Source organism: Colletes gigas, unplaced genomic scaffold, assembly GCF_013123115.1.
Source record: "Colletes gigas isolate AHSC1104 unplaced genomic scaffold, ASM1312311v1 Colletes_gigas_Sc00023, whole genome shotgun sequence".
Taxonomy (NCBI): Eukaryota; Metazoa; Arthropoda; class Insecta; order Hymenoptera; family Colletidae; genus Colletes; species Colletes gigas.
Window position 1 is genome coordinate 1,664,729 of NW_025106652.1, and position 25,290 is coordinate 1,690,018.

The following is a 25,290-nucleotide window of genomic DNA, read 5'->3' on the forward strand; positions in this document are numbered from 1 at the left end:
TCTATTGAAGTATCTGATTCGAGTACGAGGCTCTAAAATAATAAAAATTTCGTTTGATTTCGGTTAAACGATGGAAATAAAAGCACCAAGAGAACGGAATAAAAAATTCGCGGTAAATGAAAGAAAATTCTATCTCGCGTAGAACGTATGTATGAATCGAATGAAAAGCTACGGCAACGCAACAGAATTCCGCAGTTTTTAAACGATACGTAAGAAAATCCAGAAAGATAAATTGTACTTCTTGAAATTCTAGTCAATAAAATAATTTGTTGCTAGAGCGTAGAAGGCGATTCAAAAGTGGCGTACAGAACTATGGTCACGAGTCGTTAACCGTCCACAAACTTTATCTACGTCGTGTCTGCTATCGTGCTAAGTAAACCGATTTCGCATGAACGCGATAAACGTGTATGATCGATCGAAGAAGACTGGAAACGAGGTTGGTGTAAGTACGTTGATCGATTTGTTTTACCCAGAACGCGGTATTAATCGATTCTGCGTTATCCACGAACGTTTTGCGAGCGGAACTCCGCTTATCCACACTCGACGAGCTCGTTCGTGTAATTTCAATACTTCGACGCCGGTTTTTAGCGTTCGCGAGCCTCCTAATCGGCCGCGTTACACACACGCGCGAGACGTTCAAAGGAATTGCATTTTCTCGTCGACCGACGCGCGATCCTTCGATTAAATACTTTCCGAACGAAATTCGTAGATCGAAAAAACACACGGCGAACACGGATTTCTACGGAATACCGGGGAACGACCGACGCGTTCAATGATTTCGTGATTACGGCGAGACGAAAGGTTGCGAGACGGACATCGACGAAAAAGCCTCGTTTCAAACAGGAATGTTCACTATGAACAATTTACCTCGGCAAACACCATGTTACGACGTGTACGACGGTCATGTCAAAGTGGAGAAAGAAAACAAGAGAACACAACACAGGAGCATCTCTTCGCTGGCATTCCGGACGGTGACAAGAGAAGAGGGAAAGATCCATGGCAGCACACATTGTTTTATGTATATGTATATATGTAGTATATATACACATATGTTTTACAATTAAAGATTACACCTGGAATAGTAGCTTCGCGGAAGAAGGTCTTACTTAGCAATAATCAAATACAATATATTAAATTCACCCCGATAAAATAAAAGATCCGTCGATATATTGCGATTTAAGACCTTCCTCGGCGAACATTCGAGTTGCGGCCACGATCGTGGTCCTTTCTGTTGCAGTATTCGCAACGAAAACTCTGTACCGCGGTCACGAAAGTTCCGATCAGATGTTAGATGTCGATCGAGAGATCATTGGAATGAATCCGTCGACTGGCCGGCGCAAAGCGTTCCAATGATCGTCGCGACGAGCACGATTGTGGCTGCAACCGAGCGTACGAATGTCCAGCAATTTTTCTTTGCAAGTATCGTGGGTCCGCGAGAAGTTGGCAAGCGGAACGGCGCAGGGGGCAGGGAAGTACGCTTGCTCCACCCACCGTGGGCGTGCCAAACGCTAAACTAGTGGGGGGGGGGCGGAGGCCAATCGGACCCGCATTCCTTTCGCTAGGCAACTTCTCGCGAACGCACAGTACATTATACAAGTAACAGAGGCATGCAATTGGTCGCTGGTGTGTCAAGATGGAGCAAGGATATCACGGAGAGTGCGATATTTTGTGCATTGTTTATCTACAGTGACGCATGGTGCAACTCGTAAGAATTTTCGAGCGCTGCACGGGGGGGTTTCCTTCCCAGCATCTCACTACTTTTCACCCTCTTTGCGTGGCTCTGGCTGTATTCGTTCCACGCTTCCAGCAACCCTGTTCCGCCACGGGGTAACGAGAAATATTCGTCGGACTTTGCCCGCGTTCCCATGATTGGAATACTTTTAAGTACCTAACTGGGAGAACTACCTCTCTCTTTCTTCGTTGAAGTCTCTTCCTCTTAATCTGCCCGGAGGATTAAACGAGTTTTGTCGAGAGAACTTGAAGCTACGTACGTACACGTGCCCCGCGCGGATACAGCCGCGTCCCGAATACGTGCAGGTATTACATACTTATTCGGTCCGGAATTTATCTTTGGGACGAGACACGCTGGCAAACGTGAAACGGTTGCTCGGGATGTTTGCATTATATTTCCGCGTGATCTACTGCTACCCGACTCTGACGATTAATTCTCTCGTAGTCGTGCAAATTGCTGTCGAGTTATTTGGTAAACCGATTACGAGCTGTTTGATAAATTTGATGTTTTATACATAAGGAATATTATTCTATTTTAAATCTGAAGCAATTTTATTTGCTCGTTGCGGAGGCTAAACGTTCTGTAGAAAAATTTTAGAGAAAAATGAATTTCATCCATTTTCTGTTATAAAGTAATATTTTTGGTTGGATGAGCAATACTAGTATTAAATGAAATTAATTCTATTTAAGAAACGATCAATAATGACTCAGAAAATTCATTTATTTCTGAGTAATTTCTGATAGTTTCGATTTAATTGTATTTAATTTTGAGTGTGCAGTTGAGTCGATATTCCGTACATAATGTAATATTATATTTTACGATAAAATACCGAGTGGAATTAGCAGTGGGCTGCGTCGACGTTAATAGTTTATCGTCGATTAAGGGCTTAATTGCGAATTACAGTTCGCGTCTATTAGCGTTTCAGCCGCCAATTCGAGGGACCGACGGAAATCCGTAAAGAGCCACGCTCGTTCTCGACGGAAAACTAGGGAATGGACGAGCGTGCTGGTGTTTTGAATAAAAAGAGACCTTTGGAAAAATCGGTACTGAACGAAACGGCGAGACGATCTACGAAAGGACTGCCTTTTAACGAACACGAGAGCACTGCGAACGAGGCCGAAAATAAAAAGAAGAAGGATCCGGTGCTGAAGTTGCGGGACGAAATGCGACAGCTACTGTGATCGCGTTAACGTCCTTCGATTGAATGGAAGAGCTAATTTCGCCTAATGCGATTATCGACGGAATTTGCGCGCCGTGGCAATTAATTTAGGTTAAATACGAGCTGCCAGACCAGACCGAGATTGGAGTGGGCGAAAAATACAGGTTAATCGAATTAACGAAAATTGAACGAGCTCCTGACGAGTTGCAACTTTCGATCGACCGAAGGATTCGAGCAACTTACTGGCGAAAAATACACCGAAATTTAGATTTAAATTCTACCGAACGCAAATTTGATTACATTTTATTTTTACTCCCTTAATCTATGTTAATAAAGCATAAAAACAAGGTCAATTTCAAACCACAAAAAGAAGTGCTGCTTTTTTACAAAATAAATGTTCTACCATGCGATGGATGTTTACTTCCTGTTTGTCGAGTTTTCCACGAACGCGATCCCATATCTATTTCGGTGCAGCTCGATCTAAAATTGTCAGTCAGAGACGAGCAAAATTTGTGGGATAACGGACGACGAATAAAAACGCAGCTACATATTCGCGATGTTTATCGACAGAACAGTTATTTGGATAAACTTCTATTTATTAAACGTAAATATAATTTATACTTTGGTTTGCACCGCGTACACTTATTCATAAATGTTTACTTTTATTAATCTGGCTACTGAATTGCGTGCGTAATGTTTTCCGTTTATATTCGCTAGTGAAAGTGCAAATAGAACCTGTCCAACTCTAGCGGATACAAAAAATAATTCGTTGGTCTGGTTCTGTCAATGAAACAATAAATGTATCCAAAAATGTACTGTTTAATACTATATTACAATAAATATATTTCTCAAAGTTAAAGAAAAAACACTTTCACCGAATCCACTTAAATTAACATTCACTAATTTCTTCAAGTTTTAACCATTCCTAAAATACACCATGATAAATAAAATACGTTTATATATTAGAAAAAACGAATATTAGGATATTTACGCGTATCTAGATAATTATTTTGCCCATCTCCGACTATCAGCCATTAATATATTACTCACGATCCACCGCGTAGTCGCAGTGAAAAGCATTTCTAGTCTGGAGCTCGACATCGGGAACCACGGCGTGCCCGACCATTTCGAACATAATTTCAAAGGCATAACAGCGTTAAATGTAACTGTCTGATTCGCTCCGAAGGTTCTGCAACGTAAACGTCAAACGACGCTCGGTGCGTCTTGGTTCCGAATTACGCGTTCGCGTCGAAGGGCCGCGGACAACGGAAAATTACGTTCGTTCCACGACGTTCCTATTATCCTGATCCTCCAACACGCACGCGATGCAACCGTTACGAGAAAAAGCTCTCCAGGAGAAATGAAGGATAAACACGAAACTCCCCCGGAGTTTCCACGACGCGAAAACGACGCGCCGTGATCATTTCATTTAGCAGCCGTCCGTTCTCGTTACGATAGTGGGGGATAGAAACTTGTTTATCGACGAGAGCAGATATACAGGTGGTACTCCACCCACGTCCATGACGGTCACGGGGCGTGTTTTGATAAATATCCATCAGGACATGATAGTATTTCGAAGGGAGACGTTTCCTGTAATTGTTTGCCATCGTTGGTCCCCGCCTGATTGCGCCACGAAATTACAGTTCTTCTCGTGTTTCCCCGGCCACGGTTAACTATCCTCGTCGAGCAAGATGACGAATCGTACAATTGTTTAACGTAACTACGTCGAATCGATCACGCCGTAACGCGTCCCCGGGCACCGTGAAGAAATCCCCCCTTTTTTCCTCTTGTCTTATGCTTATTATTAACCGACGTACAAACTGAGCACCGTGGACGGGGAAGTGCCGTATTTAATTTGCAAACGTAACGAGAACGGACGCCTATGGTACAGGCCGTTGTCATCGATTATGGTCGGTTCTGTAACATTGAATGGAAGGGTCACGCATGGACGTTCCAATTTTAACCCTTCGCTCGATACCGTACGAACGTGCTAAAAATGTATTTTTTATATAACACGGTAGGTTGTTGAATTATTTTTAAAACAAACGAAAGTGATTCTACGTGCAAAAACAAATCGGAAACGTGTAATGATATTTTCTCATACGGTGCTCCGTTTTCGAAGAATTCGACTTTGTTCACACCTGGGCGCACACTTCGCTGATTAATCTTCTTTGTCGTATTTACAGAAACAACGTATGAAGTTTATAGAAATACTTTTCTCAGTTGCAAACTACTATTTCACACTGTGTACAAATATAAGAGACATCAACAACCAGATTCGTTAAACCGAATTGTTCTAAACTGCGTGTCCCAAAATGATTCAAGATCAATTTTCTCGAAAACGAAACAACATACAGAAAAAGTTCATTCTACGTTCTCGATTTGTTTTTTAACGTAGAATCACCGTGAATAGATTGCTTTTAATATTTTATTTTTCTTCCTCGAGGGATGGTTATTGTACCGAGCGTCGAGAAAAGGAAGCAGGCCTCTTAAAAATGATATTTTCGCGGTACGGCGGCTGAAAAAAGTCGATAGAGAAGAACGTTGGAGGATCTCGGAAGTTTTCGAACTGGTTCCCTCGTCGGTTCGAGTTAACGACGAGAGTCGAATCATCGAGTGGCTATTAGCGCAATATAATTACGGCGCGATTGCGCAACGCGGAGGAAAGAATCCGTTCCCAGAAGCTTCAGGATGGCAACAACCTTCCAGAGAGCCCTTTCGGGCTGCGTTTCTCGACGCACCAGTCCACGCCAAGATAATACACTCTGCGTTATGACGTACCTGTTCATTTGCTTTGATTTTCGAAAGTATTTTTCAAATGGTTTACGACTTTCACAATTTAATTACCGTTCTTAAGTCTCGCAACGGGGAGTTCGAAGCAATTTATTTCCTTTTGGAGGCCGTTTTCCGAGAAACATTAACGTACTGCCAATGAACGACAACGAAACATTTTCTAGCCGATTTTTACTTCCATGCTGTGACTACAAATAAACAAATATAGATTATTTATTTTATATTCACGAAAGTGAAAATTTGTACGCGCACGCGAACGTTTTATTAATTTTGCGTTCGCAAAAGTGGCACCACGATATGTATAAATACACGAACGTTATATTGATTTTTAATTTATGAAACTGTTAGAGATGGTAAAAAAGTTAATGTTTCTTTTTTATTGCCATAGAGTGAACGAAAAATTCTGTTTATTTAGGCTGTTTATTCAAGACGTTTTTATAATTACTGGGTTCACATAATGACGTTGAAAACAATTATGTTTATAGTTCCCACGAATCGATGTATCTATGTAAACGGTGCTTTCGTATCAATTACTGGCAATGTGTTAAGTAATCGGAAATTTACCCTCAACTGACAAGCTGAAATGCACCCTTGAACGTGACTGGTTGTGTTTGTAGAACTTGCTGAGCAAATGCAAGTAGAATACATACATTTCGTTTAATTAAACTGTTGTTTACGTGGACGTTATATTAACTCGTTGGGAAAGTGTAAATTTCAGAACCATTGCAAACAATAGGCAAACAAATGGTAGATTCTGCTGACAACTGCTTCATCGTTTCGCTCAAAGTTCTACAACAGTCTGAAAATTAATATAAAGTTTCAACTATGGTAAATTCTCCTACTTTCAACGGTGTGTCAGTTTTTAACGTTTTCAATTTATTTAATAAATATAACCATTAACAGTTCGGTAAAGTGAGTACGTTTTTCCAATTTGAGTAAACCGAATACTTAAAATTTATTGATATTGGTATAAACTAATGAATAAACAACGTTGTCAGAAATTGATATTATTCGAAAAATTTTTGCTTTAGGTCTTACGATTACTATCCTCAACTTAACATTTTATTAATAATATTTTTCGTACAAATTTGTAATTGTTATTTTTGGGCCCTGAGTGATGTTCACGGCATAAATTAAATTTATTTAAGTCATTAATTCGCATAATAGGAAATCTTGACAAACAGTGAAATCTTTTCATTCAAAAACATCCTCTCCTATTCTCTGGCTCTCTAGTATACTAGACTACTGTAACGAATCAGATACAACGCTTTGAATGAATATTGAGAACGTAACCAGATCTCGTTCCACCAGTTGAGGGTTAACTCGACGCGAAATAGAACTAATTCCCGGAGCGTAGCCAATTGGTCGTTTCTCCCTCCATATAATTGTTGTAGTGATTTCGAACATGTAGAAAATCCACTACGTAATTTATTAATAGTATAGTATTCATATTAAAGTTATTTCGGTACGAATTATCGGGAATATATTTAATAAACGGAAATTTACTTTCGACTAATTGGCTGAAATGTATACTTGGACGTGGCTGGTTCTGCGTACAGGCTTTGCTAACCAAATACATGTATGACATACATTTAGTTTAATTAAATAGCTGTCTACGTCTATGTTACATTAACTCGTTACCGAAACTATGAATTTTAGAGCCAATGCAAACAATCGGCCACAAATTACAAACTCTGCCAGCAACTGCTCCGTCATTTTGTCGGAAACGTATGCTTGTTCGCTGTGCCAAATAAGTATGTAACAGTTTGATGGTTATGAAATCGTGTAAATAATTATCTATCTCTTAATGTAGACACGAAGTTTCAAGTATACTTGACTATTGCAACAAATCGAACACTATTCTTGGAACGAAGCTCGGGAATGCGACTAGATCTTGTTCTATCATGCCGAACGTTGCCAATTAGTCGTTTTTTTCATCGATCTGATTGCTCGATTACTCCCAGCGAGTGGAAAATTAGTTGCTCACGTATGATTTCTTAGCAGCGTAATGTCTATGTAAAAGCTACACCAATTATTAGCAATGTTAAGTAACAGAAAATTGTCGACTATAATTAATTCTCGACTGACAGGCTGGAACGAACGCTTGGAAGTGACTCGTGTCAAAATAGTATATATTTCTGTTGATTAAATGGCTCTCTGAAATGTTACGTTAGCTCGTTACCAAATATATAAATTTCACAGCCAATGCAAACCATCCAGAAACAATGAATTCTGGCAAATACTGCTTTTTGTAAAAATTTGTATCGTTGGTAATCGGATTGCGTACACGATGCATATTCCAATAAAGAATATTTGTTATGATGAATTACTGTTAAAATGTTTCGACCACCTGTGGCTGTCCTCATCATGAAAAGGAATTAATCTTACCACAGTGAGACGTGCTTCTTCCGATTTCGAAATTATCCTGCAGAGCAAGGACCTTCCGTGCAAGCCGTATTGCTCGGACGTTATAGTCAGCTGTTGTACGACAAAATTACCATATTCCCCTCAATCAAGAACTATTCTTCCTTTCTCCTCGCAATAAGACTAATTTGTTTGCCTGAAGAAGATCGTTATAAGCTTGTCGAAACGTTCTAAAGATAATTCATCACAATAAATAAATAACGCTCGCCAGTGGACAGGCTCCGATTACCAGCAATTCGATACAAATGCATTTTGGTCGGAGTTCGAGAATAATCTAAAAATATACAGGGTGTGCTGCGCAATTGGACTTATATTATTAGAATTACAGAAGATGAAGTTCATTTACCATCTTAGGGCAACTTTCTCGCATATCAATATTTCAGAATATTCAGCGAATAGAAGCATTAAGGATCAATGTTAAAAGAATTAATACTTCGTGAGATATTCAAAATTTTAAACTTTTCTTATCCTTAGGCCTATATGAACCAAACTGTTATGCTTACGCGAAACGAAGGTTACGCTGCGTTGACATCCCTAGTACCTGTCTACAGTAGAAAGGAACGTAGTAGAGAGGTACTAGAGTGGGGATGCCAACACAGATGCCTTCTTTTCGCATAAGCACAGTACTTGTTTTAATTCAACAATTCCTCTCATTCTACAATTTATTTTTATTGCCAGAAGAATATTAAAATAAAATATCTCAAAAACTAGAATCGACCAATGTTAATACATACAGAAAAATGTGTCCCTATTCTGAATAATTACCACAGTTTCCCTCGTGCGTTTAACCAAAGCTGGGATACAAGCCGAATCGCGCGAATCACCCTGTATAGATAGTTTCAAGTACACTCGGCTACCGTAACAAATCGGCTACAACGCTCCGAACGAACTTGGAGAATGCGACCAGACCTGGTTCTACCAGTCGAAGGCTAACCCGACACGAAATAGAACTAATTCCCGCGTTAAAGCTCGAGCGTTGCCAATTGCTCGTTTTTTCCCCCGATCTAATTGCTCGGCTGGCTCCCAGCTAGCGGAAAATCCGCTAGGCGCGCGTCATTTCTCAACGGGCGTAATGAACATTTCCACGGTTACGCACAGAGCCGTCATTAATTCCGCAGACGGAATTTCGCCCGGCGAACCCGGCCGTTCAATTTCATTAATCGTTCCAGCGAAACCGTCCTCTCGACCCCGTCCCGGGTTTCACTTAAATCGTAATCTCGGACGTGCCCGACCCGGGGCCCTGATAAATCTACCTCCAACCAACCGGCCTCTAACACGCCGTCAATCCGTCGTTTCGACGTGGGCTTCCGGCTTTGTCCGCAGTGCACGATTAATCCGCGATCGTTCTTTCCGCCCGCGAATAAACCGGGATTCTCCCGTACGAAATGTCTGGCATCCGTGGCAGAGCCACGCTTCGCGGAACTTCCGTTGGTCTTTCGTGGCTCCCGTAACTATTTAGCGACGCCGCGTGACGTCGACCAAGAGGGATTAACAGATCCCGACATGATCGGGCCGAGATTAACTCGCGGAATGTAGAGAGCACAGAAGAAGAGTACCTTCTCTTAGGATGACAAGGGCAGGTCGGGGACAGCTGTTTGGGCGAAATAACACTTTACAAGTCCCGAGGAATTACACTGGGTTTTTAAATCGAAGGTTTCCCGGTCAGTGATAGAGATTGAAAAACTGAAACTAATATAATACTTGGTTTTGGGTGCAGATAAGTTTATAGTTTTTGAGATATTTCACGTTGACGTTATTACTGACCTTTGTTTGAGGCGTGAACGCGCTTACTAAACGGAGGAATGGTAAGCGAGATAGTAGGAATTAAGCAAAGGAAAGGAGATGGACCGTTTTGTATCGGAGACCTGCTAGTGGACTCATCAGCAAGGCATCCTAGCAGGCCCTGCCTTAGACTCCGGGATATTGAATAATCGGCTGAGGAGTGTATATTTAGAAACGGAATGATTAGTCGGGCGCTTGCGAGAGAGCGGCCCCTCTGGTGGCGAGTACAGAAGGTGATGCCACATAGGAAATATGAATCCATGTGTTCGAAACGAACGTAGCAAAGTTAATACGGTACGACAGATGAGATATACGGTAGACCTTATATCCAATGCACTTTTTCGGCCCATTTGTCGGTTAGGATTGTAATTGACCACCGCAACCAAAAATAATTTTTTCAGAATGATTTGAAATTGTTTAATTTCGTCGAAAAATTTGTCCACCAACCCCTTGTTGATTTTTTTTAAGAATTCGTACTTAATTTTTAATAAATTTGATTGGCGCTCTACGAAAATGTTGTTTAATACTTTTTTGTAGTTGTCCATGAAGTCTACTTTATAAATAGATTTCAATGAAATACATTCATGTAAGGTCTACTCATATACCTCGTCTGTGACGGTACTTGCCATTGAATAGTGTGCTCCTAGGTTCGAATCCTGGTCGACGAATATTTTCCAGGACCTTTCTTGACCGATCTTAAAATATATTTGTTTTTTCAAATTATATTTTATGTTTTCCCAAAAGAGTCCATAGAATATAGTATTACAAATACCGTATCAACTTTGTTACGTTCACTTCCAACACACGCAGTCACATTTCATCAAACAAACGTCGATAATAACTTTAACGTTAAATATCTTAAAAACTATAAGCCATCTGCCCCCAAAACCAAGTATTATTAGTTTCAGTTTTTCAAGTTCTACCACTGAGCGAAACCTGATAAAAAAATCAGCATCAGACCTCGGGATCTCGGGAATATAAACGAATTTTGAAACACGAAATAACTCAAATACATTGATGTCTCTATTATCAATTGTTCATATTTATCAAATAGGTCTTTGGAGGTCTCAAAGTTTAATTAATCGATTTTAATTTCCAGTAACAGTTATGGTCCAATTCCTGCTCTTGATAGAAGAAGAGAAAGATGTCCCTCGAATCGATGCACCAGGATAACGCGAAGAGGACTACTATAGCTTGAGAGAAAAGAGAGAAAGAGAGAGCTAGAGCGGTTGCCCTCGAACAGAATTGCACAGCTAACTACTTTGTCCATCGGCACATGGGATACGCTTGCTCCATTTTGCTTACCTCTGGAGGGGAGATCCCTGGGGTACTGTGTTAAGAAGGAGAGTCAAAGGATGTAAGCGCCGACTGCCACGCGTGAATCTCACCGCGCGTTAAATTTCGAATGTTTATACCTTTCTTTGTTCCTCTTGATCCGATTGAAAATGATCGAACTGAATCGAGTCGGACGCGTTTGGCGCGGATCGGAATGGAGATCGATCGCGTTAGCGAGCCATTCGTCGGATTCGATTCGAGAAAACGCGCCAACGGGCTCCGGTAACGCGTCGACGGAACAACACTTTCGATTCACGCTGGGCAGCGTACGCATTAACGACGAAAACAAGCTCTCGTTATTCATTGCTAGCACTTCGACAAAAGGACCTTTCGAAACGAGGCACTGCAGCGAACAACCTCGATACACATTGCGTTAAGTGTTCCAAACCAGTACGTGCATGCGTGTGAAATTCTTACGGGGAATCGATGCACCTTGCGCAAACCACACCCACGTGTTAGAGAATGGGAGAGGTTAAAACGTTGTAGAGGATCGATTGTTGCGAGGACATTGGCGGGGGAACAAAACATAAAAGCGGCTCAAAGTATTTACAACAGCGACGGGACCGAAAAGTATTCCAAAGCAAATTTCATCTTCGAATATGGAAGAAAAAATGAATAGTTCGTAAAATAGTTGGACAAATCCAAAATTCTTAATCGTTACTCAGAAATAGAATTTGGAAATTGGAATTAAAATAGATTAAATTGATTTCGTTGGTTTTATTGCACAGAATCAGACACGGTATTGTTGTATCGACACATACTCGTTGTATCAAGTTTGATAGTGTTGTCGCAGATGATAAATAAATTTCCACTTGATTTCATAGATTGCCTTCTCTTGCAACATGTCCACCTGTGATATTAAATCATCAGAGTCTCGAAAGAAAAAAGTATCTTGTATTGTGCACAAAGATTGACCTTCGTTATTTTTTTATTTAAAAATTATCGATGACAGCTTCTCTAAAATGTACACACATATCGCATACTTTAAGAACATTATTTCTTCTAAAAAAATTCTATGCATTATCAATTCATCAAGAAAAAAAACTACGATTTTTCAGGTTTTGTCGATGCAAAAGAAGAGTCATAGTTTCGTATTTGAATTGTATCGATACTACAATAAGTGTCAAGAACGGTCGTTTATTAGTACCAACGACTGTTTCTGATAGCAGTTCGATACCTCGTCGCGATGTTTGGGTATCGATACGTATTGATATTAACGAGTGTGACATCGATTCGGTCCCATCGCTAATTTAGGATAATACGGCGACTAGCGAACGAAATTTCTCGCCAGACCGAACTGAAAACTAATTATCGTCTGGCGTTTCGACGGAACGCACATGATCGCCATTGCACCGTTGATTCTCCGTTCAACGAGAGAAAATCACCCGCACGCCAGATCGGACGGTTCTAAATGAAGGACGGCGAGGCGCGTCAAAGGCAGCCGAAAAAAAGAAAATTACCGCGGCGTACGCGGTAATAATTTATTCCGGATAGCCGATGACGCACCGATAAAGGCCGATCCGCGTGGATGATTAAAATCCAGACTCGAGAGAATGGAACTCCCAAGCGATCGGTAGAAATATCTAAGCACGGGGAATTAAACAGAACCGTCGACACACATTTTTCCCCCGAGAACCGTCTTCACTGGTGCTCCCATTCGATACAATTGAGTGTACAGTGTGATTCCAACAACCGAACTGGAACGTATCTACGTTTTAAACGAAAATAGGTAAAAATTTAACGTTTCCTGTGACTTGATCCATCGCCATCTTGAAAATTCAGAATATCAGAAATTATACATTAAAAATAACATACAATCGGATCGAGCATAAAATTCCATTTAACGTTTCCAGTGATTTATCGCCATCTTGAAAGTTCAGGATATCAAAGGTTGCAGGTTAAAAATAAAATGTAAATTCGTAAATGACAAGTTTTCGTTACTAATTCATGGTTTCCTAATCTAGATTCCGAAAATAGTGGTAAACTAACTCACTGGAAAGGTTAAATTCGTATTCGTTATGATCGATGTAGGCCACAGATGCTTTCGTTCTACGCGAATGGCGAGGTTTCAATTTATTGCCGAAATATTCTTGCTCGCAGACTTATATTTTATTTCTGATTTTTTCTAATGTGAATTTCAAAGATGGTAATAAATATTGTTCACTGTGATCTACTGTATGCGTTTCTGTTTTTCTATCTTCGTTTACGAAAGAGCTACAGCTCGATCGAGTTACCGGAATCACCCTGTATATCGACGAACAGTGACTGTCGATATGTTGCACGAAATTTTTCCGGTACTCGTGAGTCACGGGAATTGATAGGAGAAAAAGTCACGGCAGTCTGGATCGATTCGCGAATAGAGACTGGAAGAAAGGATAATAGACGACGTAGACAGAGAGAAGAGAGACAAGTAACCGTATATCGAAGGGATAGAACAGCGATTACGATCAGCGATCTTCCCGATCGATTCCGCGGGAGGAGTTAAATTGGCGTCGAAACTCCTTCTCCTCGTCTTGCAATACGCTTTGATCAGAGTTGGGCAACATTTTATTCGAATAATAAATAACCAATAAAACCAACGCAGAGCAATTTATTCCTGATTACGACTACGATCTCGAAGAAACCGCCCGCGGAAAAACAAGTTATTTTATTCGATGGTTGCTCCTTCTTCATACGTTTGCATTATAAAGTCCTCGCTACAAACAACGTCGCTATAAAATTAAATACTGTACAAAAAACAAATTTAACTGATTTTTTTAAATCACAGAAAGACAATTAAATTCTCTACAAGCCATTTCTTCAAGATTATAGTTAGAAAAATTATATTTCCTCCCATAATTGGAATTATTTTCATTTTATCCATTATTCGAAATCGTTATCCAGACTAGAATTTTGCCCATCTCTGACGCTCAAGTCTCAGACTACGTGCAACACGCGTACGAATTCCACGCGGAGCGACACCGACGTCGCGGAACTTCTCCACTTAAAGTTAACCCGAAAGTTATTACTCCTGCTGGGTCCTTAGACGGTGCTCCAACTTTAAATACACCTTCTTTTTTCTCGAAAAAGTATGCTTCAGCCACCGTGGAGGAGGAGCAATTTGATTTTAACGCGACCTTCGCGGTTACGTCGCACTCTTCGGTGGTCGAGCGTCCTCGTCGCGGTCCTTTTTCCTGTTTCGACGATGCAATCGACATCGAAAAGCTCATTTCGGACCCTGCCGCGACGATAATTCCGCCAGACGCGATTCCCACTCGTCGTTGCGATTATCTTTCCCAATTATTCACGTCGACGCCGACGTCAGTCGTCTTATCATCGTCGTTCGCATCGCGCCACTCCGAACGAAACCAATTTCCGCCAGCGGGCTATTAATCACGACGAAACGCGACCGTTTCGTAAAATTCTACGTCACCCTCTTCTCTCTGTCTATTTCCCTCTCTGTCTGCGCTCCATTCTGCGGAGCAGGAACTTAGTAACGAAATTCTTACAGGTTTCGATTAAATTTCGCCCACACAGTACTGGTATTGTTCTGATTCTTGTTGGCAATCTTCATTTTAAATTGCTACTTTCGTAAGTGAAACGCTACAAAGATGGACGCTATTGTATATTGTATACATAATATAAATAGAAAATTATCAACACATATGACAATTGTAATTTCATAAAACAAAAAGTTATAGACACGATACCAGTACTTTTCATTTCCACCAAGTCCCTGCTTTCGAGTCGAGTATCCAGACTGACCGGACAACGGATCCTCGATATCGTCGCGATTCGTTCAACAACGAAGACCTAATAAAGAAACACAAACGAGGAGGGAAAGAAACGAAGAAATAAAGAAAGAATAGAATTAGAAATCCGTAGGACGTTTCGTCAAGATTGGGTGTCTCGGGGCGAGGGATTTTGTAGGACGTGGATCGGTGACGCGCGCGTGGTAACGCGTATGTTTCGTTTGTGAACGTATATCGCAAGCTGTGTGTATCTCGTGTGTAAATGTGACTTGGAGGAACGCAGACACGGAGATCGTAGGAAATAGAGTGGATGTTCGCGGGGACCGGGATAGAGAAGAGATCACTGAGTTTGCGATTCTTCCTATCGCTCTGATCCGCCGCGAAATACGCTCTTCAATGGTCAAGCAATTGGCCAGTTCGCCGGACCATATGAAGCCGTCCACTCCTTTCTCATTTTCCTTCCTCCCCTGGATATATCCTTTCTCCTTTCCTTTCACCCCCATCGTTTATTTCCTTGCAATCTCGACTCCGTGCTCTTTGCTCCATTTCCGTGGACAGGAGAGGAAGAACGCGTCGAGGAACCTTCGTTTTCACCGAGGGACGTTGTCTCAAGTTTCGAAGAAAAACGTACGATTACAATCCGCGAATCGCGCTTGCGAATGTCGCATTCTGCGTGTAAAAATACGTCGAAAACGTACAGTGAAATTTTTTTATACGGGCCCTCATTTACGAAAGAATCCGGTTTGAAAATGTTTGGGACACGCGCGATTACTTTTTAGCGCGAACTGTAGAGATATTTTTGTAGGCTCCTGTACTGATATGAAATGGATATTCATTTCGATGATATGGTATGTCCGGGAATAAGTCAGATATTTATAGAGAGATTTACTGAACTAATATTTAATCAAACGCGCGCGTGCCTTAGATAGTTTCAACGTTGATTTTCTGGGAAACGAAGTCTCGTATAGAAAAATTTTACTTTACGTTTTCGATTTATTTTTGCACGTAGAATTACCTTACACTTGGAATTTTTTTGTTTTATTGCTTCAAGATCGCAACCCGATAATATTTTATTCGAGAAAAATGTATAGACGAATAATCACGTGCAAACTGCATTTGAATCAACTTGGACTCGTCATATTCGTTAGCTTAAAATAATCTTTACCAAGTTTCAATCCTCCGTCTTTAGTATACAATAACAGAGAACATAATTTTCAGTTAATTCGATTTCTTCTTTCCTGTTGCTTAGAATATTATTACAAACTCAGAAATATCGTAGTCTTTGAATCATCATACTTTTTAAAATTGGATTCTTATAATTATTAGTCTGTAATTTTATCAGATTCTCAGTGTTAAAATTTTCTTTGAAAAGCTAACGATTAGCACAAGTCCAAATTGATCCCAATCCGTTATGTGACATTGTATCACACACCAAGTTTGAGTAATTGTAGGGACTGTAAATAAATTTATATAGCAATACCATTTTGCGCATTTAATAATTCAATAACACACACGATGTCATTAATATATAAATTTATTTAGAAGTTTCTACAGTTACTCAAACTTGGTACGTCACCCAAAATCACACACTAATTCGACTATACTCTTTGATCGAAGGACCAAACATTGAAATCGAAATATGAATATTTCCTTCAAAACGCGTATGGTCGCGAAGTAAATCGATCGTAACGATATTTTAACGATCGCTTCCGCGGTTAGAACGTCGACCACACGCCGTTATAGTCTTCTCCCTGCCGCGAAATCCACGGATTCGAATTTCCGCATACTCGACGGTTCATAATTTTTCATCTGCGGCGTCCAATCGTTTCTGCGGGTAGAGAGATCGGATCGAGATTCGCGGCGATAGATCGTATAGATCAGGCCCCGTCCAAGGTCATCGGAAGACTATGATCGATATACACGCGCCACGGGTTCAGGAAGCATTTCTCGTTACCGCGGAGCGAACGAACCAGGCTCCAGGTGTCATGCTGGATATCTCGAATGGAGCGGTCGTAAAAGGGGTAGATACCGATCCACGTAGAAAGTCGGATCGTTCGATAACCTTGGGACCAAGTGACAAGCGCGATCCACGTTCGATCGGATCGGACGTCTCCTTTAATTGGTGCTGGTCGACTCATTAAGGATAGAAAATGTCCGCGCGTTACGATTTTTCTTCGGTACAGTTCGACTTTCGTTTCGCTTTTATTTTTCGTTTCATCTTCTACCGTTCATCCGGGGATTCGATTCCTCGACGCGTCTCGCGAATATACGGACGGAAGGGATGCACGGGGATGATTGTCGAGGACCACTTGTGCGCTATGAGGTTGGTGGGGGGAAGCAAAGGACGTCGATTGAAAAACTTACTCGCTGTTCAGCACGCGGTAGGACTTGGTCGACATGCAGTTGACGCTCCAATCGGTGTTCCCGTGCTCGTTGCATATCGCTATGGAGTACCTCCCGTAGTTCGCTCTGATCAGATGGATCAGCTTTCCCTCGCCGCATTCGATCAGCAGTGTTTTGCCCTCGCAGGCGTACGCGGTGTCGTACCTCTCTGGAACAGAAACGAGCTCGTTAGCGGTCGCGATTCGTGACACGTCTATAATGTTGCGAATTTAGGTCGTCGTCGACGTATTGTACTCGCATTAATTCGTAAGTGTTTCGAAATTCCATCGAGTACACGTAGTTGTCAAGTAACCAGATATGCCCCAGTTGTCAGATTCTCCCCATACTTATGTTTAATGTTTAAAGAATAATATTGTTAATATGATCTCCATTTGTGAACAAGAATGATTTCTTATTACTACAATAAAACGAATGACCATTGTAAGATAATTTTTTTATATAGAACGATGTTAGTTCCATTTATTTCATCGAAATAAATATAGAAATGTTGCAAAAGTAATAAATCAAATTTATTAGAAGACACAATACTGGAGGATAAATTTTACTGTAATGGTATTTTCAGGATCAATTACAAATAGTGAAGCCAAATTACTAAAAAAAAGTCTTTAATCCTATAATCCCCAGTTGGTGAGGTATAGAAACGTTCAATTTACGAATTATCACTGTAGCTGGCATCGGACGCAATATTTTATTTTTCCGGGAAGATCCGCGGCGCAATGAAAGACTAATTAGTGGTGGCGATCGTCGAACAATGGGAGAACGAACAAAATACCGTGTAGTCGCGACTTCCAACCCGTAAAGAAACAACACCGTTAGCGATAGGCCCAGCAGGAGGGGCTTTGAATCACCGCGAATGAATAAGGACTTCTGCAATGGCGAGGGTCGAGGTTTCCAAGCTGCGAGAGTCAAGGACACGTCAAAGTAGCTCGCACGAAATTACAGTGACGAGAGAGGGCTGGTCGGAGGGGTGGTAGCCGAGTCGGGGGATGCATTACCGGGACGCAGTTGGCAGGCCACGTCCCGAAGTGAAATGGAATTAAGATAAAGGACACCGGCTGTATAGACGCGTATACAGGGGACCCGAACAATGAGACGTCGTCGAGAGAGGCTCGACTGTGTTGCTCTCCGGTTCGCGGAATTGGCTGAAAGGAGGCCGAGATAGCCGTCTCGACTACGCGCTTTGTCAATCCTTCTACCCCCATCTGTTCCCCGACTTGGAGGATTTATCCCGCGGAAAATCCGCCGCCAGGCGGTTTCTTTCGAAAGCAAATTAGCGGATTCACGACTTTCCTCGACGAAGTCGCCTTCTGCTCCGCGCTAGCAGTCTTCCGGAACGCGGCTTTTTCTCCGTTCACGCGACGACGCCCGGTTTAATGACCGCGAAAATGGCTGAAGTGGCGCGAGATTTCCTGCGCCGCGGAAGAATTTCGTTTGAGTTCCTTATGGACGGAAAAAGAGTGACGGTTGGACGACCAAGGTTGAAAATTAATGTCCCTTTTATTGTCAGTCATCGGTTTCAATATGGATATCAAAGTTAAAATGAGGGGCCTAACAGAGAGTTTCCTAAGAAATATTTAATGGAGGACATCTATTTATTTTTCCATGCTTTGTATAAAATAAATTTCAATTTATATTGGCTAGCAAATATAAGCAAAACAATTAATATACGCGTAATAAATTATTTGTGCCATAGTCGTAACGATAGCTCCCAGGGAATGACGTAAAGTAGAAACAGACGATGGAAAGCGAGCTTGGGATCCGAAGCTCTTGGGAAATGGATGCCGTTGGAAACAGCAACGGAAATTTAGAGAAAATAAAGAAAGTCTGCTTAGGAAACAAACGTAAATGGGTGAATCGAGAAAGCTTTTTAAAGTTGCTGCGCTAAAAGCAGGAGGCGAGAAACTCGGAAATAGAGCACCCCCTTTTGCCAGCAGCGAGAGAAACAATTGCAAACGTGGACACGCCTGCGTTTTTAGAAAATAATTGCCAGAGTGAACGATACACTCGCAAAAGACTGCAAAGACTGAATACGTGGGTATTATGGATCGTGGGTCTGAAAACAAGTCGATACGAATTCTTCGACGTCGATGCTACCAGGTGAATTTTTAACAATTTAAAAGTAAATGTATTCAATTATTCTTGGAAAACAGTACCAGAAATATTTTTTAAAACTTTGGAAAATATATTTTCAATTATACAAACTTTTCATAAATTAAATGGATAAGAAGTCCAAAATATTTGAATTACTATGTGCAAAATTAAGAATCTACATGTATGTTGTAAAATAAAATATATTGAAAATTTTATTTTGAGAAACAGTCTGCTTCAATATTTGATTCAACATCCCCTCTCCTTTTCGCTTCTTCGTTGATTTTTTAAAACTAGTTTTATTTCCTATACTCTTTCAATATATTCATATTAAATTTACGTTTAAGAATGCAATTGCTCCTGATATAGGATTCATATTTCCAAATAATATAACCCGACATTTCGTTCCTCGAACCGACGACGTATCAGCAACAATTGCAACTTGCCAACACGCACACAGAAAGCGGAGATGGTGGAACGCGATAAAAAGAGCTGCTAAGAAGAGTAACAGCCAGAAGAAGGAGTAGTAAAAATAAGGTCCAGGCTTATTTAAACGGAGGAACGATAGATCTGCCATAATACCGGGCAGCCACGGTGTCCAGGTCGGTGACGAAGGGCGCTGGTGCTGTACGTCTCGAAGAAGGAAGAAGGCGGCGAGAAGTACCCCGGGGAACGGACCAGAAGACAACCACGGAGGCAAGGACGAGAGGAACTCTATAGCCAGGGAAGAGGGGGGCTGTAATAACTCTGTCCGTGAAAGCCCCGTCGTGAGTTCATTAGTTCCGTACCGACGCGCCACAATGCCATTTTAGAGCGCTGTTAGGACTTTCCTCGAACGACACGTCGACGGAGCATTTTATGTCATCTAAAATATAGCGACGCCGTAGAAGATTTTTATTGGCGGTAATACGATTATCGAATAATGATTTTTTCTCGTTCGAACGTCGCTAAATTCCAATTAAACCGGGGGATCGTAACCTTCGATGTCCCTTCTGCTTCTATCAATTCATAAGTTCCGTTTTTAATTTCTAACTTACGAGAAAGGAGAGTATCGTAATCGAGAAAAATTTCCACGTTATTTTTTTCGAAATTAATTGCATTAATTTGGGTCGAGTTTATTTCGATTCATTCTTTATGGAATAATTAAATTATAAGTCTCAATATCAATTCTACTTTGTTATATGCATATCTCTATATATATTATTTATTTATAAGTACCGTTCTCTACCTTAACTATTAAAATATTATAATTTCTGGATCACTAAAATATAGATTTTTGATCATAGATTGAAATATTTCCCAGTAATTAAATAAATCTACAGATTTCTCGAAATTTGTTGTTCGAATAAAACTTTCCTCTGTATAATAAAAATAGCCTTCTACCAGACACACGCTAATCGCTGCGAGAGGATCCCTTTTCCGTCACGGTGGTGGATTGAAAAATGAGGAGGGTCAATAAAAGGTAACCTCCTGGTCTCCAAATTCGATTCAGCGAAAGTACATAGAAGAATGGCGGTAAAAAGCGCGGTCGTTGGCACACGGGCCCGGAGAAATGCCGATTTTACGGTGACCCGAGGATTTCTTTTCGCTACCGTAAAGGATCTCGAAACGTTTGTCTTAAACGAGAACAAAATCGTTGGTCACGGGAGAATGAATTTCTCCGAGGAAGGGAGGATCGAAGAAATAGTAGGTTTTATAAGACGGGGGACCATTTTTCGTTGGTCCCCTCTCCTCTTCGGCGCGATTAACCCTGGCCGCTTATAATCCACCCTGCAGTTTGTTCGCCGTTAATTAAGCGTGGCTCGATAACACCGTGAGCGGCAGGTAATCGATATACGGCGCCATCGCGATTCGATCAGCATCTACCGTGAGATGGAACGCTGGTGCAACGGCGTATGCGCTTCGATGGAAACAACGTTGCTTCAGGGGTTGAAACATCTCGTCAAATCTCTCTGCGTTCGAATATTCGAACGTTTCGGCGACTCGAATATTCGCAAATCCAAATATAGTCGTACCACGATCTTGCATAACACCTAATTGGTTCCAGAGTAAGTAGGAAAATACATAAATCGGGGTGAATACCATGCACACAGGGATTTATTTACATTTTATTAACAACATCAGCGTGTGACTTAACTATGTGAGTATTTGAATATTGTGTGCATTGGTCCAGAATATTCGACGACTATAAATAAAATATTCAATCATTTTACTCTGAATGTGAATACTTAGTACTTTAATTTTACACGGAAAATTTACAAACTACGCTGAAATTTTTTAATTTTTATCGAAAAAGATATAAAACGCCCTTAAAAACGAATTTTGTTTCAAACCGATACCGTAGTTTGTTACAGAGAAAACTATTATTTACGAAACAATGCTGACTAGTAATTATGTAAACATCCTGTATACAAAGTTAAATTCATTTTCAATTAAATAAACAATTTATAATTCAGTTTTATCGAACCCTAGTTCTTTTGATGCATAGAGTCAAAGAAGATTTGCAAATAAGCATAGAAGACAGCATAAATAATAATAGTTGATTGTTCGTTGGATAGAGAATGAAAAGCCCTTAAAAATGAGCGTTTATTCATGTGGATAGCGTAATTAGTTCCGGAGATATAGCGATTTTTATTTCAACTCGATTGCGTTGTTAGTTCCGGAGATACAAGCGTTTGTTTACTTTTCGTTGTTTACGTCGTGAGGTCAATGAACTTTCATTACGGCCATGGCAAGGTCGTTGACTGCACGTGCTTGTAGTAAATAGTAAATACTACGTCACTCACGTGCGACAGAGGCCCGACGCGTTAAACGATGACAGAGATAGTTGAATTTAAAAAATGACCTTAACTTTTTGTTAGACTTTTGTTAACTATTTGTTAGACTATTTTAAAACAGTGGAAACTGAAGATTCTCTCCTTTCATCTTTACTATATATATATTTCTTATTTACATCGAAAGCTAACCAGAATTTGGTACCAAATTTTGTCCGCTTTTTTACAAATAAATATAAATCATTCAATCGATCAGATGACTGGTCTTAGTAGACAAGACGGACTGCATATTTTTTTCAGAAAAGAAATAATAAAAGTAGAAATGAATATTAAAAAATTCATAGTACATACTTACACTATAAGAAGTTAAAAATAACATTGTATGTTAGAAATTTTAAACGAAATTTTAACGTTATACCTACGAAGGTTAAATTATTCGAGTAGTCTTGACCCGAGTTGCTACCACAGGCGGGAGATCAAACGAGTTCCCGCGAAACGAATGCGTCCTAACAGCGGCCGCGTGTCGCACGCAGCTGCACCGTGCAACCGGTGCATTCTCTCGGTGCATCTCTGACGCGAACGCGATGGAAAAAAGGCCGCGTTCAAGCTGACGTAAGGGAGCACACACGCTCTAACAGCAGTCTCCTCCCGGTTCAACCGGGTGACTCTCGGTACTTCGCCTTTGTCGCCGAGCACGGAATTTTTTTTCACGTCCTTTGTTCGTTTCTTTAAACGACACTGCCAGGAATCTATACTTCCAGACTTTTCAATTTTAATCAATCGACAAAAAACTCCTTTTACGTTGCTTCCTTCATAATTATTTCATGAAGTTTAAAATGTCTTTAATAATGCAGTTTTAATAAAAACATCTTTGTCCATGCTGTGACCTCATAAGATGAATTTTATATTAAATTCACCAAAAAGGGACGTACGTATATTCTAAAAGTTTCATTTTGAAGGCTAAGAAATTAGGAACAATAATTTGAATGATATTCAAGTGCCTAATAATTTTTCAAACCCACAATAAAAAGATTCTACTGTACGTTTTTGACTATTTCTCTATTGTTTAAATTACATTTATATTTTCTAAAGATACATTACTTCTAAGACCATCCAATTTTCACATATAAATATTACTTCAGCACACCATCGTGTTCGATTGCACGAAGTACGGTCGGCCTATAGTTTAAGGAAATGTTTTCTATGAAGCAAAGGTCCAAGCCAGCCATCCCTAACGAAGTCGTGCACCTTTAAAAACATTTCCCTGTTGCTGGGCTACATTCCTCAAAGTATCTAGATGCATAGGAATATTCAATCTACAGTATCTAGCACAAACGTTCGTACTGAAAGTCTATATTGTTCGCGAACACAATTCATACTCGAATCGAATATTGAACAACATCCATGCTATCCTGGTATCTCTACTACCGGTTAACGCGGTTGTTCCTATCGTTGCCAGTTTCACGAGTTTCCGGCAATTTAAAAATCCCCGTGAATAGTCGCCACGAGATGAGTCTCGTTATTCAACGTTGCTGAAAGTACCGTTTAAAAGATCAAAGGTATCTCCGTTAATTAAATGCAATCTTTCGTCAGCGAACGGAAGAAACGGGTAGTTTAATGGCTGTTTTCGCTTTACGGGTGCCAAGCACTGGTTCTGTGGTCATTGTAATCGCGTTGTTCGCGCGTCACGCGTAGCCGCAGAGACGCGAAAAGGGACCGCTGGATGCACGACGCGATCACGATTCGCGCCAACGACGAAATTGAAGTGCACTTTGGCGCGCGAGCCCGCTGTCGTTGCATGTTTTTCACGCGTTTCGCGAAATTCGTCGCGTCGTCGGTTGTCTTGAAAAAAATTTCCGTGAAAACCGGGCGCGAACAGGAAGGATAATGACGATGCATAGAGCGCGCGATAACTTGGGTCGTCGTACCCCGGCGACGAGCGACACGGAAATCTACCATCTTTCTGTCGGAGTTCTCTCGTCTGACCCTCGTATCGCACTTTGACGGAGTGCATTCGAATGAATGCAGCGAAAAGTTTTTAACGAGTGCACTCTCCGGCTGCAATGCCCCGGTGCATCTGGCGAAAATGACGTCGCTGACGAGACCCCGAAGGTGTAACGACACCGTCACCTCGTTCGTGGAAAAATATTCAAACGAAATTGCTCGACTCCCGGTATCGCCTCGCGAATTCCGCACGGAAGAATCGCAAAAGACGCGAGGAATCGATGCTTGCGTCGGTTATGCTTTCGATGCGCCGGGCAAATAACGCAGCGAACGTTTACAACTTTCTTTTAAGGGTGTCTGTCTCGTCGCGTTTCCAAATGACAGTGAGGTCATGGAATTATTCTTCTTTGTAAAATATTGTACGGGTACAAGGTGTGTTTTTACCAACCAGAAGGTAATTTTACGCGAAAAAGTAATTGTTATTAAGGATTGATAACTTTTTGGAATCTAGGGTACAGTGACGATTCTTAAAATGGAGATCCTCAAGTTTGGAGTGATATAAATGTTCAATTTTCAAATCACTGCTATACACCAAAGAAGATGCGAAATAAGATATTTACAAAGTACAGATTTAGTCCTAGTGAATATTTATCACATTTAAAACGCTAATAGAGTGGCAGATCGTACACTGAGGTTCGCGAAATTAATAACTAGGAATTAAGTGCATTTGGTACATTTCCAGTCGTTATTTCGAGAGAGAGAAAACTCACTCCTGTACGAACATTAATAGTTCTAAATTGTAAAGAATAATCCTAAATATTATTTTAATTTTGAAGGTGGCCGATACTCGCTAAATCCGCCCTTGATTATCAAATTTGTTTTTAAAAAAATTTCATAGAACATTTTATGGCCGATTTAACTCTCTAAATCTTCATCAACTGTAATAATTTCAAAGATTTATTTGAATTACACGTTTTAGTCATAATCTTATTATGTATTTTGCATCATTGCGAGGTCTCCCACATTAAGTGCAGAGGAAATGTCCTATGTAATTCGTACTTGAATATTATGCATACGAGTCTAAGACAGGATTGCATTAACCACGTTGCTTGGCGCTGCCACGAA

The 25,290-nt window shown here is 40.7% G+C and overlaps 1 protein-coding gene across 5 annotated transcripts in view; it reads right to left on the reverse strand.

The window, feature by feature from the left end:
- Positions 1 to 25,290, reverse strand: part of LOC122401259 (latrophilin Cirl-like) — a 544,259-nt gene that overhangs the window by 46,410 nt on the left and 472,559 nt on the right. For all 5 annotated transcript variants that reach the window (XM_043403286.1, XM_043403287.1, XM_043403284.1 and 2 more), the window contains exon 4: positions 17,321 to 17,507. In XM_043403286.1, the coding sequence (XP_043259221.1) occupies positions 17,321 to 17,507 (187 nt within the window). The remainder of the gene's footprint in view (positions 1 to 17,320; positions 17,508 to 25,290) is intronic.